We start from the raw sequence: 13,611 nt of genomic DNA, 5'->3' as shown, positions 1-13,611 counted from the left end.
CTGTCTTCAGTAATCCCAAATCCCTTCTCAATCCATAAACTTGCACAGCGGTAATCTATAATCATCCACAACCCAATATGCCCTCCGCACACCTTCCCACTCACCCTCCAACTTTGGCACCGCAATCTCCTCCCACTGCACATCAAATCCAGCCTCAAACAGATCCATCTCCGCCACCTTCTGGTAGACATCATACGAGATCTGCCGATCAGCACCCATACCATTAAAGAATCCCCAACGGCCCTCCTGCTCCAGCAATCCAATAACCTGCTCAGAGAAAAACTCCCGGAAATCACCATAAGACTCAGCGAAGGTATCATAGTAGATAGCATCAAACATCTCGCCAGACGCAACAAGCCCAGGAAGGATATCCTGCCAACGACCCTGGTGAATAACAACGCCAGGCTTAGAATCCCAGCCACGACGCTTCATCTCCGCAACGACGTCATCATGCGCTTCAATGATATGGTGTGAGGCAGGCTGCTGTTCTTGGAAGAATCCATCAACGATGCCCATGCCGTGGCCGATATTCAGCACTTTCAGGCCGGGGGTTGGGAGAAGTGCCTTTGCGGATTTGCGCATGATGTCGCTTTCCCATGCCATCATTACGCCGTTCTGGTCTGAGTCTAGAATGCGGTCGTTTTGGATGTTTAGCTGCGATTCCAGGTACTGCGGGTTGTTCACGCCTGGGTTGGTGGTTGTGGCGTCGACAAGTTCGGGTACTGTCTCGGTTTCGGTTGCTATGTTGGCGTTGACGTTGGTCTCGGTCTGGTTCTCGTCGTTCTCTTGCTTCTCCTCGTTCTCTTCGTCGTCTTCGTCGGATAGCTCCTCGTACGCGTCGAGGCGGTTCAATAGAAGCTCTGCGCGGACACCTGCGTCAACAATCAGGCCGTACAACTCGAGAGCTCCGATGCGCCGAGCGAGACAGCCGGGTGTCTCATTGTTCTTGTCGAGATCGTTCCAGATAGCACCCTCCTGCAGAAGGAACTTGACTGTCTCCACGGCTGACTTCAGAGTCTCGTTGTCCAGACCCTTTGGGTTCAGCTCTGAGGTTTCGGCACCATTGGCTCCGTTCTGGGCGCCCTCCGTGTCGCTGTCAGGCTCACAGGCGGCGATCGCAGAGTGCAGAGGTGAGAAGCCTGACTCGGTGTCTTTGACGTTTGCTGCGTCGGGCAGGGTAGACTGGGTGCGAAGGAGGCGACGCAGCTTGGGAATGTCATGCTGCGAGGCCGCTAGGAGGATCTCTTGCACGTCGAGGTCGATGTCGACCTCTGTGAGGTGGATTGGCGTGTCGTCAGTGACTTCAGGCATTGTCTGGTCGCTGTTATTTAGCTTCTTTCGCAATTAAAAGACAAAAAATTATGTGAGGATTTTGCTGGTTAATACTCACGAATTAATTGTTATATTCAACAATGCTTGTCGAGTGTGTTGGACTATCAAAGCAAAAGTGGCGCCCCTCCATACTGAAAAATTGTACTCGCCGCCTTTGTCCCCGCGCGGAGAAAATATATATCGATGACCATCCATGAACTAGAGCTACACACTTTTACGAAAGATACAAGAGATTTCAAAAATCAGAGAAGAGAACACATTTGGATGATTGTTAATCCAGCTATTTGTACAATAATTCACATCCCTCGCAGCGCCATTAAGTTTGAAGTGGAATGAGTTTATTTGACTTCCTCGGAGTGGGCATTGACGTTCAAGCCCAGGCCTTGGGTATCAAGGTAGAGCTTGTTCTTGCCGCCGTTCTCCTGGAGGATCTGGGCAATCTGGCGAGCGTTCTCGATCTTACGGAGCTCGATGTAGCTCTTGCTCTTCTTGATGGCGTCACCAATGAGCTCGGCCGAGCGGGCCTCACCCTGTGCGCGAACAATGAATGCCTGCTTCTCTTGACGAGCCTTGTCGACCATGAACGCGGCACGCTGGGCGTCTTGCTGGGCGACCTGCTTGGCCTCAACAGCGGCGGTGAACTCGGGGGAGAAGGTCAAATGCTGCACGAGATAACTTGTTAGCATTTGTTCAGATTAATGCTGGAGCATAGTCACATACCGTCAAAGACACATCGTCCAGGGCAATGTTGAACCGGGCAGCCCGGCGAGCTAGGTTCTCCCGAACCAGACGGGCAACATTCTCACGCTGTGTGATCAGCTGACTGGCGTTGAACTGAGCAACAACGCTCTTCAGCACCTCGTTGACGATCGAGGGCAGCACGCGTTCATCAAAGTCTTGGCCCAGTGTTCGGTAAATCTGGGGAAGGGCATCCACACGGGGTCTGGACAGGACACGGCAAGTGATGTTCACCATCTGCAAGTCCTTGGTACCGGTAAGAGAGGGAATGTTGCGAGGCTTGGCGCGGACATCGTAGATGATTGGTGTTTCGAACCAAGGGATCTGGAAGTGAGTACCTAGAATCATTCAACAAGGTCAGATAGCTCTCTTTTCTCAGCCAGGGAGTTTTCTTACCTTCGGCGTAGATCTCCTTCTTAACACCACCTAGGCGAGAGTACTTGATCGCGCGGTGACCACCATCAACTAGAAACAAGTTAGAGACGTAATTTCTCGAGAATTGCAACAGAACATACCGTTGAACAAGGCATTTGAAGCGACGTAGGTACCAAGACCTGCCAGAACAAGAGTTCCGACAAGTCCCATACCGCCACGGCCACCACCGGGGAAGCCACCGCCGAAGCCAGCCTTGCGCCGGGACAGCATGACCTGTAGACGCTCCCAGGCCTCTCGTTGATTTTGAGACATGATGTGAGAAAAAGCGTGGGGAGAGGATGGAGATGGATGAGGGCGGACTTGGTCTGACGCTCAAGTGGATGTGAAGTTAAGCTGCGGCGGTGGCAGAATTAGCTCCTCTGTCGCGCATCAACTTTCAACTTCGTATTCATTTTCCGATCAGCATCACAATCATGGCGCCTGATCGAACTGGGAAGAGTGTCTTTCTGGGGAATATCCCCTACAGTAAGTACTCTTTAAAGGATGCTTTCCAAGCGCGATGCTAATTCAGCTCTAGACCTCACTGAGGAGCAAGTCAAAGACATCCTCAGCACGGCCGGTACCGTCACCAAGTTCCGACTGATGATGAATCCTGAGACTGGCAAACCCAAGGGTTATGGATTCGCAGACTTTGCCGACCCAGACTCCGCTGCCTCGGCGGTGCGCAACCTCAACGACCACGAGGTTATGGGCCGCAAGATCCGTGTTGACTGGCCTCACAACAACGAGAAGGACTCTATACCTCCGGACTATTCGCAGCAGTCCCAGCCAACGATGAACCAGGATACCACACAGCAGCAACAGATTCCCGGCTCAGCGCCATTGCCACCCCTCCCACCCGGAGTTGAACTGCCACCACAGATTGACTGCCCGAATGCCATCTCTCACACCCTCGCATCCCTTCCCCCAACCAACTCCTCGATGTCCTCACCCAGATGAAAGCCCTCGCTGTTGCAGACCCAGCTCGTGCCACCGAATTATTGCGCCAAGCACCTCAGCTCGCCTACGCCATCTTCCAGGCTCTACTTCTTATGAACCTGGTCGAATACCAACTGCTCGGTTCCATCGTTGAACAGGCGGCCCAACCCCAACCTCCTCCTCAACAAGCCCAGCAGTTCCAGCCCTACGGTGTTCCGGGTCAGATTTCTACACCCCCGTTACGGGAACTCCTTTCGCTCCCCCGCCTGCTCAACCTGCCCCGCAGATGCACGGTCAGGAAGAGCTTCTCCAACAAGTGCTTAGCATGCCCCAAGCTACGATTGATGCGCTCCCTCCTATGGAACGGAGTCAAATTATGTTGCTCCGCCAGCAGCTTATGCAAGGCGGTATGCGGTAGCGGCTTGTTGCATCGAACATGAGATTCTTCCTCTATGAGGTTTGAAAATCCCCTTGCTCTGACTAGATGAAAGCGTCTGGTCACGATGTTTCCCAAAATTTTTTTTTTTTTTGATTCTATTTCATTAGGCGAATGGATGGCGCAGGGAGTTTGATGCTTCTTTTTCTACGGACTTGCATACCGGCTTAACCGAAGCTAAATTTCAAAATGGCAATCAAATGAGATTCTGCACTTTTTGTCGTAGCCTTAAAACCTTACAATCGAACTCGTGCATTTTTGGTTTTCTCACAAGTTCTCCCCTGCAGCTGCAATGGCACCGCGTACCTGCTTCAAATTTCCAATTCTGCCTTTGTCCCGTCGTACTGTATTTTGGCCAATGACTCCTCGGCTGTTTTCCCGCCAATGCCAAGGCGAAGGGTCTGAATTAAGGCTACTACCGCAGCGTAAGTTAGACCATTGTTAAATGGGGAAATTACTGAGCAAAATGGCATCGGCTGATTGTACTGACTTTTTATTTTTGATCTCCGGCCGTCCTGATACCACAAGGCAGCAATTAGTATTGTCCAAACCGCATTCTGGCGGACACCCACCGAAAGCATGGCACGTGCTTCGCTTGCCCTACCTCATCAACGTCAAACTAGTTGTATACTTGTTTCCATGGACATCCTACATGCAGTTTGAGAGTATTCACTGGTCTTGTTTACTGGTCCTATTCATGTTGTTCCTGAATTTTCATTTATTATATAGCGAGGAATTGAAGATCCAGCTTTCGGACTGGAAGTAAATGTAGTATGTAGTGTGTAGTAGTAGTAGTAGTAGTTGAGGGGAGCGTCTGCACAGTATTGTGAATGATGGGAAAGAAAGAAGCAGCGGATATTTAGTAGCTGTGGCTCATTTTATAGCGATAGTACTGGTTGGATGAGGAGCATGGTTATGGGTAGATGAATCGTATGGTCGCCGTCGCTCGTATCTTTGGCGTCACAATCTCCCAATCGGGCGAGCTTTCCCCCCGCCAGCTGCCAGACATCCCTCTTCTTTCAGTTTCTGATCCGATGTTCTCTTCTCCTTCTTCTTCCCTTCCCTCATGCCTCTCTCCAGACTTGCAGTACCCCATTTTCTGCAGACCTTCGAGGTGCCAGTGTCCAAACAGGTCTATTCTTGAGTCCCTCGACGTCTTTGACCTCGTTTGTGGCACCTCTCCTCATCTCTGAGGCTTCATTCTCTGTGTATCAGCGGCTGGCTTCGTCCAGTCTCAACACCATTATGTCTGATCTCAACACCACCTCCCCCCTTCCTCTGATTCCGGTCATCGTTTCTCAGGAGGGTACAAACCAGCAGCAGTCGGTGGCTGACCTGGCAAAGGATGATCGAGACCCTGAGGTCGAAGAGATTCCGGAGCTGCGGAGGGGATACTTGGTTCTTGAGACCAGGTATCTAGCCAATGATATGTCACCTCTGCATAGGCTGGAAGATATTTTCGCTGACATGGCGGCAAAAGCCCTTCAAATTGGATTGTCGGATGTCATCTGTCGGCTCGGCAAACGGCCACTCCGTGTGGCAACGATGTGTTCAGGAACGGAAGCCCCGTTACTGGCCCTGGGCATGATTTCAACGGGTAAGTGCCTCGATCGTGCCCTATCATCGAATCAGTATATCATCATATTCATCTCATGTTGCACTCACTGTGTCTTCGTTTGGGGATGAGGTTGACGCCTGTCGGTGTTTGATGGGATCATCGTCGGCGACTTAAGGTCATCGGCGTCCTGATGGTTGGCGACGCCGAGCATTCGGGGCTTCCCATCCTTGCCCTAACACTATGTCACCTCCCTCTCATTCCATCCGTACCCGCATCTCTCTGATTGCTCACTTGTCGCTTGCTTTCGTCTCTTCTTTGGACCAATGGCTGATACCTTTTCAGGTCTAGGTATGGACCAGCAACTCCGGATCTCGCATGCTTTCAGCTGTGAGATTGTCCCGCTCAAGCAATCATACATTGAGCGGAACTTCCGCCCTCCTCTCCTGTTTCGTGACATCATGGAACTTGGAGGAGATACGGCGTAAGTAGACCCTTCCATTCTCGTTTACATCCACATTCTTACTAACCTCGATCTACAGGCGAACGGCCTACGGGTCGCCGGAATTGATACCCGGCAACCTCGACATATTAGTTGCAGGAACCGCCTGTGTCGACTTTTCTCCGCTGAACAGCCGCAAGAAGACCCTGCTGGAAGGTGGAGAGTCTGGGGCCACCTTCAACGGTCTATTGCGGTACGCGGAGAAATATCGACCCCGTTTGATCATTCAGGAGAATGTTCGGACCGCCCCATGGGAGCAGATGAAGGGAATTTGGGAGGGCCTCGACTACATGTCGGTCGATCTACACGTCGACACAAAACATTACTACATACCACAGACACGTGAACGTGGGTACTTGGTGGTCATTGACAAGCGCCGCTTGGAAGCAGCGGGCCTGCTTGGAGATCTCAAGAACCAGGTCGATATTAAAACCATCGACCAACACGTTCGCAGCCTTGTCGACTCCTTCAAACGGAGAGCAAGTGCACCTGTCGGAATGTTTTTGTTGTCCGACGATGACCGTCGACTCGAGTCCATCGAGAAGAAGGCATGCCTAGAGCTGCGAAGCGACATCAGCTGGGAGAACTACCAGGCTCGTCATCAGCGCCATCGTGACGAACTTGAACTAGGCAACGAACGCCCGATCACTCGATCCCAACCCGGAGTCAATATGCTCAGGGCACCGGACTTCTTCTGGCATCGTTTCATGAAGACGCAGCCAGAGAGAGTATGGGAAACCGTGGATATGAATTTCCTGAAGAAGATTGTTCGTGGATACGACATGAACTTCAAGGAGTAAGTCCCACCTTGCCCTCACTATCGCTTGATGAACAAGTTACTAACTTCTTATCTCACCTAGGCGTTGGATCGATTTGTCTCAAGGCGTCGATCGAGGGCATGACAGCCTTGCTGGGTCTGGGATCGCTGGTTGCCTGACACCAAAGGGTATACCATTCGTGACCACCCGTGGAGGCCCCGTGTCTGGCACGGAGGCTCTTTCACTGCAAGGGCTGCCCCTCGATCGAATGCTGCTAACGAGAGAAACTCAAGCCGAACTGATGGACATGGCTGGAAATGCAATGACGAGCACCGTCGTCTGTGCAGTGATGCTCGCGGGCCTGATCGCCGCGCATAAAATTCTTGACACCAACGAGGGTCCGACCAAGTCTGATAACACCGAGGATAATCCGCTTCTCATCAGCAAGGAATATAGCCTTGTGAGGAGCAGCCTCGGTGTGGCCTCAACTCGCCCCGTCAACCACCTTGATCTCAAAGCATTGTCAGCAAACACCGTCATGTGTTGCTCGTGCGAGAGACAGACCGGGGTCAAGAATTCAATTTTCACCTGCTCCCTTTGCGGACATTCCGCTTGCATTTCTTGCTATGGAAATCCCACGCACTCATATCTACGTGAATTCCGCTCTCGAATTGAGCCGTCAGAGTTTATCGCGAATATCAAGGGACTTGTTCCCATGAAGCTTATGCTTTCTGGTTTATCTGAAAAAGATTTCGAGACATTCAAACCTTTTTACCCCGACAACACCCTCTCAGCGTTCTGGGACGACTTCATGCACACCACCAAATCACTTTGCAACGACGCTTTCCAATTTTTCGAAGTGAAGCGCGGGAAGAGTTGGCGAATCATTTATCAAGGACCGTACTCCAGCTTGTATCTTGAGATTGGACCGGATTCGATCCAGTGGCTTTTGTTCGCAAAACCACCCAAATCCGCGAGCACGAGATGCACCATCCGAGAAGTGCTAGCAAAGCCAATCGCACGCATGAAACCGAACGATGGGTCATTTGTTGAAGGTAATTGGGAAGTGTGTTCCCCTGCGAGCACAGCATTCACCATCAAGATCACTGGAACGGAGCAGCAAGTCAAATCATTCGAAGCAGAATGTGGTCTCAAGGGTGCCAATTTCGTCAACTCTCAAGTCTGGACTCATCTTTACGTCGATGCACTAGACGCCGATCTTGCGAACCTTGACTACAACATTAGAGGATTTTACGAAGCTCTTCCTCACTGTGGCACATCACTCGGAGCAATGTACCGAAGGAAGAGCACTGATAACCAGCCTACCATCTACCTGTTTCTTGACACGCAAAAGCTCACCCTCCCCAAAGACGATGCCTGTGTATTTGCTCTTGATCACAGTCGTCTTCCTGGATATGAACAAAGAATATCCATCGCTGAGTTGTCCCCCACTTGGAGAGCTTTGAATGCATCAAAAGGTCCGAGCAAAGTCAATGCCTATTGTCGTCGTTGGCTCAAGGTCCCCAGAGTGAAGTTGAACGTCTGTTCTGAACAAATAACTCACGACGCCTTGCCGCAAGGAACTCAGATCTCGATCACAAACCAGAGATGTCATAATGCTTGCATTCCCCTCGCTTCATTGTCCGCTCCAACAATGATTCTCAACCTGCCCGACGCAAAGCCCGGGTGGCAAGCGTGGGATCCCGTGGTATCAATGAGAGAACTGAAAGGTCTCGCTTGGTTATTCCCGAAGATTGCTGGATGGTCCGACTTTGAAGAATGGAACAAGATCGTCTATTCAGAGAGTCCGGAACATGCCAATGAAGTGACTGACAACTGCAACATCTGCAATCCACCTCCCCCAACATCATCTGGGGCCGGGACAACAAAGACCGAATCACTCCCTATGAGAACCCTCAGGATGCTGCTACCTATGAACGTGCCGTAAAATCTCGCCCTTCGCCGTTTTTGGTCTTCAGAAGAATCAACGAACATGGAGATGGAGAATTGTGCTTCACTCTCAACGTTCAAGCTCTGATGCACCAGGCACATGGAAAACTGGTTGGCTTCGAAAGCCGCGAGAACATCAGCTCACACTGGCGACTTCTTCCTCATGCATACGATATGCAGAAGTCCAAGCTGGGCCGACAAGAGACTGATTGCAAGTTCACATTACTTAACAATTCAAACGATACTCCGTCATCACAACCTCCCAACTTCATGTATCCTCTGCGCACCGAGCAACTGCAATCGCTCAGCTGGATGATCTCCCAAGAGGTAGATGACATTGCACCCTTCATGGAAGAAGAAGTCGAAGAATCCATTCTTCCTTTGATGCCCTGGCGTGCCGAAGTCAAAGCGACAATCCCCAAGATAGTTCGTGGCGGCGTGCTGGCTGATGAGGTCGGATATGGAAAGACGGCAATTGTCCTTGGATTGATTGATGCACAGTACGAAAGAGACTGCAATCGGATTCCGGATGAAAGCAACGGGTTGATCCCAACAAAGGCAACTCTGATTATTGTGCCGACCAACGTGTTCAAGCAATGGCATTCGGAAACCAAGAAATTCCTTGGAGAGAAATACAAGGTACTTGCACTGGAGTCGATCACCAAGACTACCATTCAGGATGTTCAAGATGCTGACATCGTTCTTCTGTCATGGAGTATCTTGGCGAACGACAGCTACTACACCCGACTTCAAAGGTTCACCGGAACACCGCAAGCTCCCGCAAGATCGGGCGGAGGAACAGGTCGTAACTTCGACAGCTGGTTCCACAACGCCCGTGCTTCCCTTCGGGAGCTTGTTGGTACTTTGAAATCCCATGGTCCTGAGGCGCTGCTTCAAGAAATTAGGGCAAGACGTCGCCGAGTTCAAGAAACACAGGCCAACTGCACATTTGTGCCTTCCCGACGCCTCCGTGGTCAGGCATTCGCTGCCGCTCAAGAAAAAGCTGGCACTGACAAGTCCGACACAGCAGCTACATCTACAGCAGCTACAACACAGACAGTTGAGACTGAAGAATCTTTGGATCCCGCTGAACATTTGAACCCTGGTGATTCTGGATACGAAGACTCTGATCTATCTGAAGCCGAGGACAACGATTGTGGGACGAACGCAGGCCAGCGGAAGCGAAGACACAGCAAGCAGAAAATGAGAGCTCCAGGAGGAAAGCGACAAAAACACCAGTTTACTGAACCAGTAAAAGTGCCGGATGTCAAACGTGAAGCCAAGTCGAAGGTGGTGCTAGATGATGCAACAGCGTTCGGTATTTCAAAGGTCGAGCAGGGTTGGCGCACTGTTGCAGCTGCATTCATCCACGCCTTCAACTTCAATCGTCTGATTATCGACGAGTACACATATGCTGGAGAGGAGCGACAGGTGTCCCTACTGTCAGTACAGGCACGCTCCAAATGGATTCTCTCAGGAACACCCGCTCTGGACGAATTTGCCGACATCAAGAGTATTGCTCGCTATCTCGGTCTTGACCTTGGTATTGACGACGATGGTGATAGTGACAGAATGTCTCAGAACAAGAGACTGCGAATGATCCGGAAGAATCAGACTGCTGCCGAGGCTTTCCAGATGTACCAAGCTCCTCGGAGTAACGCATGGTACGGAAACCGCGAAGAGCATGCTCAAAGATTCCTACATCGGTTCGCACGTCAAAACATCGCCCAGATTGATCACATACCCCTCGAGACCAACATTGTTCTTGTTTGTCAATCACCTGAAGAGAAAGCAGCATACGATATCCTGTATGATGCGGTAAAAGAGAACCGAAAGCGGATCGACGGTCCCCTGAACAGCCTTCTTGCAAAGAGTCAGACTCTTCCAGAAGCTCTCATCATGAGTTGCACAACGACCCAGATTGGCAAGCCTCCCTGGGGCGTTGAGAAATGTCGCAAGGTGTTGGCAACTAACCAAGCCAAATCTACGATCCACTGGACGAAACTCGACAACCTATGCCGGCAAGCAATCCTTATTGGATATCGTGACGACGACAACCCATTCGATTGGCAAGTACTGAAGGAAATCATCTCCAAGTCAAAAATTGGAGACCCCGAAGTCAGCAACAGAGTTATTGAGCTCTTGTTCAATTGCCACCAGTCATACCAAGAATGGAGTGTGCTGATGGAACACCAGAATATTGTCACCAAGGTTAATGAGAGATTCAAAAAGGCTCTCAATGCAACGGTTGTGAAGGGAACCAGTCGCGGAAAGCCCGCAGAAGCAGAAGCTACCGACGATAATGAATCTACAGAGCCCTCTGATGAGAGTCACAAGCAAGCATCCCTCGCCATGACCAAGGCCTTGACTACAGACATCATGACTTCGTTGAAATCGGCGAATGGAATCGACCGCGAAATCCGCTTCTACAGTGCGTTGCTGACCATCCACACCTCCACCATCCCAGCCTGCAATGGCTGCGGTGAAGACCAGCATGACCTCGCAGACGTCAGCATTCTCCGAACCTGTGGACACATCCTTTGCAAGGGTTGCACCCTAGCTTCCCAAGGGGACAAACAATGTGTCTGCCGTAAATGCGACGGAAAAGTGACAGCAGTGTCCAAGGTCATTGTCGGGCTATCGGTCAAGGAGGAAGACCGAACAAGCGAAAGTTCCAAGCTCAACAAGCTTGTGGATATTGTCCGTGGCGTCCCGCAGGACGAACTCGTCCTGATATTCGTACAGATCGGCCACTTGATGCCTGTCGCCTCGGAAGCCCTCAAATCTGCAAATATTGAACACCGAATGGTCACCTCAACAAACCTGAAAGTGATCACCGAATTCATTGAGGGGCCGAAGATGAAGAAGGGGAAGCAACAACCTCCGCGGGCAAAGGCTCTGATCCTGAATCTCGGCAGCGCAATGGCGGCTGGCCTGTGAGTTCTAGTCCTATCCCATATTCCACTGATTTACTTGAAGAATCTAGCTGACTTTGACCTTACTTTACGCCCAGAAACCTCCAGTGCGCAAACCATGTGGTCTTCCTGTCGCCTCTGTTCGTGTCTTCGCAGCCCGAATACGCGGCAGGAATGACCCAAGCCATCGGAAGGGCCCAGCGGTACGGGCAGAAGCGTACCGTACAGGTATACCACCTCCTGGTGAGGGGGACGGTGGAGGTGAACATCTTCGCTCGACGCAATGCCTCACATGGCAATGGGACGCTGGTAGAGAGGGGAGGGGCGGCCTGCCTCGTGGCAGAGGAGGCCGTCCTGGAGGACGACGTCCGGTGCGCGGGAAAGCGGGTGGAAGATGAGAACGGGGAGGTTGTGTGAGCAATCCCTTCAGGTGGCACCCAGCCTGGAGGGGGTGCTCGGCGAATAAACAAGAGAGCGCCATTTATGGCAAATGTCTGATTTTTTTTCTTGCCATTGAACTTCCTCTTCCTATGTAAGCCTGCGTAGAGATTTTACTAAGTAGAAAGTGTAGTGGAAGATGACTACTCTATAAAGAGAATTAATTGCCCGTAGACTGTATTCACTTGTAAGGACGAAGAAATAGACAGGTGATGCAAAGAGGCCAAAGTAGTTACTAGTACTGCTCAACTTGATCTACTTGCATGAAAAAGCTTAAGTAAAAGGAGAGCACTGTTATAGCACTATCCCAATACACCAAGGGAGTGTTTCAGTCCCTATAGTTCTAGCGTAGCTAGAGGAGACAAATAGTTCATATGTTCGGGGTAGTTTATCTAGTAGTAGATGACAATATAGCTTCAGCTAGCAAGTCTCTCCAAGCTAGGGAATTATAGACAATTGTAAGTTTGATGGATAACTTAGTGATGGATAGCAACATGCAAAGTATCCGCCTATACGATAGAAGGTGCAGATTGCTTTGCTTAACGATTTCATTGATGCTTGTTAGCAATATTCAAGTCTAGCTCAAGTGGCTAACCTAACAGAGACTGTCTTATGTCACGTCGTGTGAAATGCATGAATGTCCAGATGTCTAGATATCTAGCTGTATGAGCAAATTAAAACCAGGGCTTTTTGCATTATCTATGGTTCGAAATTCCCTAAGAACAAGCTGAGGAATAGAAGTAGGCAAATATGAAACCTCTTCTCGAGCAAGTCGACCTTTTAAGGTTTTGTAAGAGCAGAGACCGCTGCCTCGGATATCGACAACTGGATGGCATTAGGTTTCCGTATTGGTTACACTTTCTCGAGGCTATACAGATTTCATGTGTAAGGCTTTGTTATATTATTTCAGCCCATAATACCATACGTAGCGTCAAGGGTTAGCTAGCAGGAACTCACTGCCGTGAGCCCAAGGTAGGTTCGAATCTTCTGCTATGCGCTTAACCCTAAGAGCACCATTTTCTCGAAATCGGCAGACAACTCAGTGGTGCAGTTTGACTTGTGCTATACATGTACGACAAAGAGCTAGGTTGTCACCAGTAAAGACCTCTTGTTAATGGACAGTGGCTTGAGTGGTGACTTGGATATAGTAGTTGCACATCAAATGTAATCGGCGGATTATACACAGGTCGAGGCTGGTAGGTAGACAGGTTAGAAACCATCAAATTTCTTCCAAGGATTGATGCCAGATTGAAATATGAGTACGTCTCCATGATGGTATACTTCAAGCCTAGAACCTACGTCTGCGAATCTACTGAGTCGGAAGCATAATGAAAAGATGAAAAATGAAAAGTTTAAGGAAAATGCGATTGGTCCTGCCGATATCCCACAGCGATTGGGCCAGATCTGTATTCAGGCTCCGATCACACCAAGACCAGGAACAAACGTACTGTACACGGTAGACAGACAAAAAAACAGGTAGAAAGGACGCCTCAGAGTGGTTATCATTCAGGGCGCCAGGGGGCGCGGGAACCTCTATTGTCCACGGTTGACCACGGTACCCGCAAGGCGCGGCTTTTGCTCGTCCAATTCAAAAAACACAACCATTATAATATCCTCCCATCCGGAATTGACCC

The 13,611-nt window shown here is 50.3% G+C and overlaps 4 protein-coding genes across 4 annotated transcripts; 2 read left to right on the top strand and 2 right to left on the bottom strand.

The window, feature by feature from the left end:
- Positions 1-27: 27 nt before the first annotated feature.
- On the bottom strand, positions 28-1,311 carry rmt2 (protein-arginine N5-methyltransferase; the record flags this gene model as incomplete). Its single annotated transcript, XM_058515185.1, has 1 exon — positions 28-1,311. One exon carries the CDS (start codon positions 1,309-1,311, stop codon positions 28-30), a length of 1,284 nt encoding a protein of 427 aa, XP_058372363.1.
- A 359-nt stretch (positions 1,312-1,670) lies between these two features.
- N7446_006436 (prohibitin subunit PHB2) lies at positions 1,671-2,757 on the bottom strand (the record flags this gene model as incomplete). Its single annotated transcript, XM_058515184.1, has 4 exons — positions 1,671-1,994; positions 2,053-2,408; positions 2,467-2,535; positions 2,586-2,757. The coding sequence occupies 4 exons, from the start codon at positions 2,755-2,757 to the stop codon at positions 1,671-1,673; spliced, it is 921 nt and encodes a 306-aa protein (XP_058372362.1).
- Positions 2,758-2,909: 152 nt separating this feature from the next.
- N7446_006435 (putative polyadenylation factor subunit CstF64) lies at positions 2,910-3,929 on the top strand. The gene is made up of 2 exons (XM_058515183.1): positions 2,910-2,970; positions 3,023-3,929. Exons 1-2 carry the CDS (start codon positions 2,919-2,921, stop codon positions 3,442-3,444), a joined length of 474 nt encoding a protein of 157 aa, XP_058372361.1. The 5' UTR covers positions 2,910-2,918; the 3' UTR covers positions 3,445-3,929.
- Positions 3,930-4,966: 1,037 nt separating this feature from the next.
- N7446_006434 (putative SNF2 family helicase) lies at positions 4,967-11,956 on the top strand (the record flags this gene model as incomplete). The annotated part of the gene is made up of 6 exons (XM_058515182.1): positions 4,967-5,456; positions 5,760-5,898; positions 5,957-6,712; positions 6,777-8,618; positions 8,654-11,560; positions 11,638-11,956. Coding segments are annotated over 6 exons (6,453 nt in total), but the record flags the coding sequence as incomplete, so codon positions are not given.
- Positions 11,957-13,611: the final 1,655 nt, after the last annotated feature.

Source organism: Penicillium canescens (assembly GCF_028828765.1).
Source record: "Penicillium canescens strain IBT 15451 chromosome Unknown utg000004l_segment0_segment0, whole genome shotgun sequence".
Lineage (NCBI taxonomy): Eukaryota > Fungi > Ascomycota > Eurotiomycetes > Eurotiales > Aspergillaceae > Penicillium > Penicillium canescens.
The sequence above is the reverse complement of the archived record's forward strand: the minus strand, read 5'-3'. Positions and strand labels throughout refer to the sequence as shown.

Coding starts and splice junctions, on each gene's coding strand:
- N7446_006435 (XM_058515183.1), top strand. CDS start 2,919: ATGGCGCCTGATCGAACTGGGAAGAGTGTCTTTCTGGGGAATATCCCC. Junction 2,971..3,022: donor TCTGGGGAATATCCCCTACA/GTAAGTACTCTT, acceptor ATTCAGCTCTAG/ACCTCACTGAGGAGCAAGTC.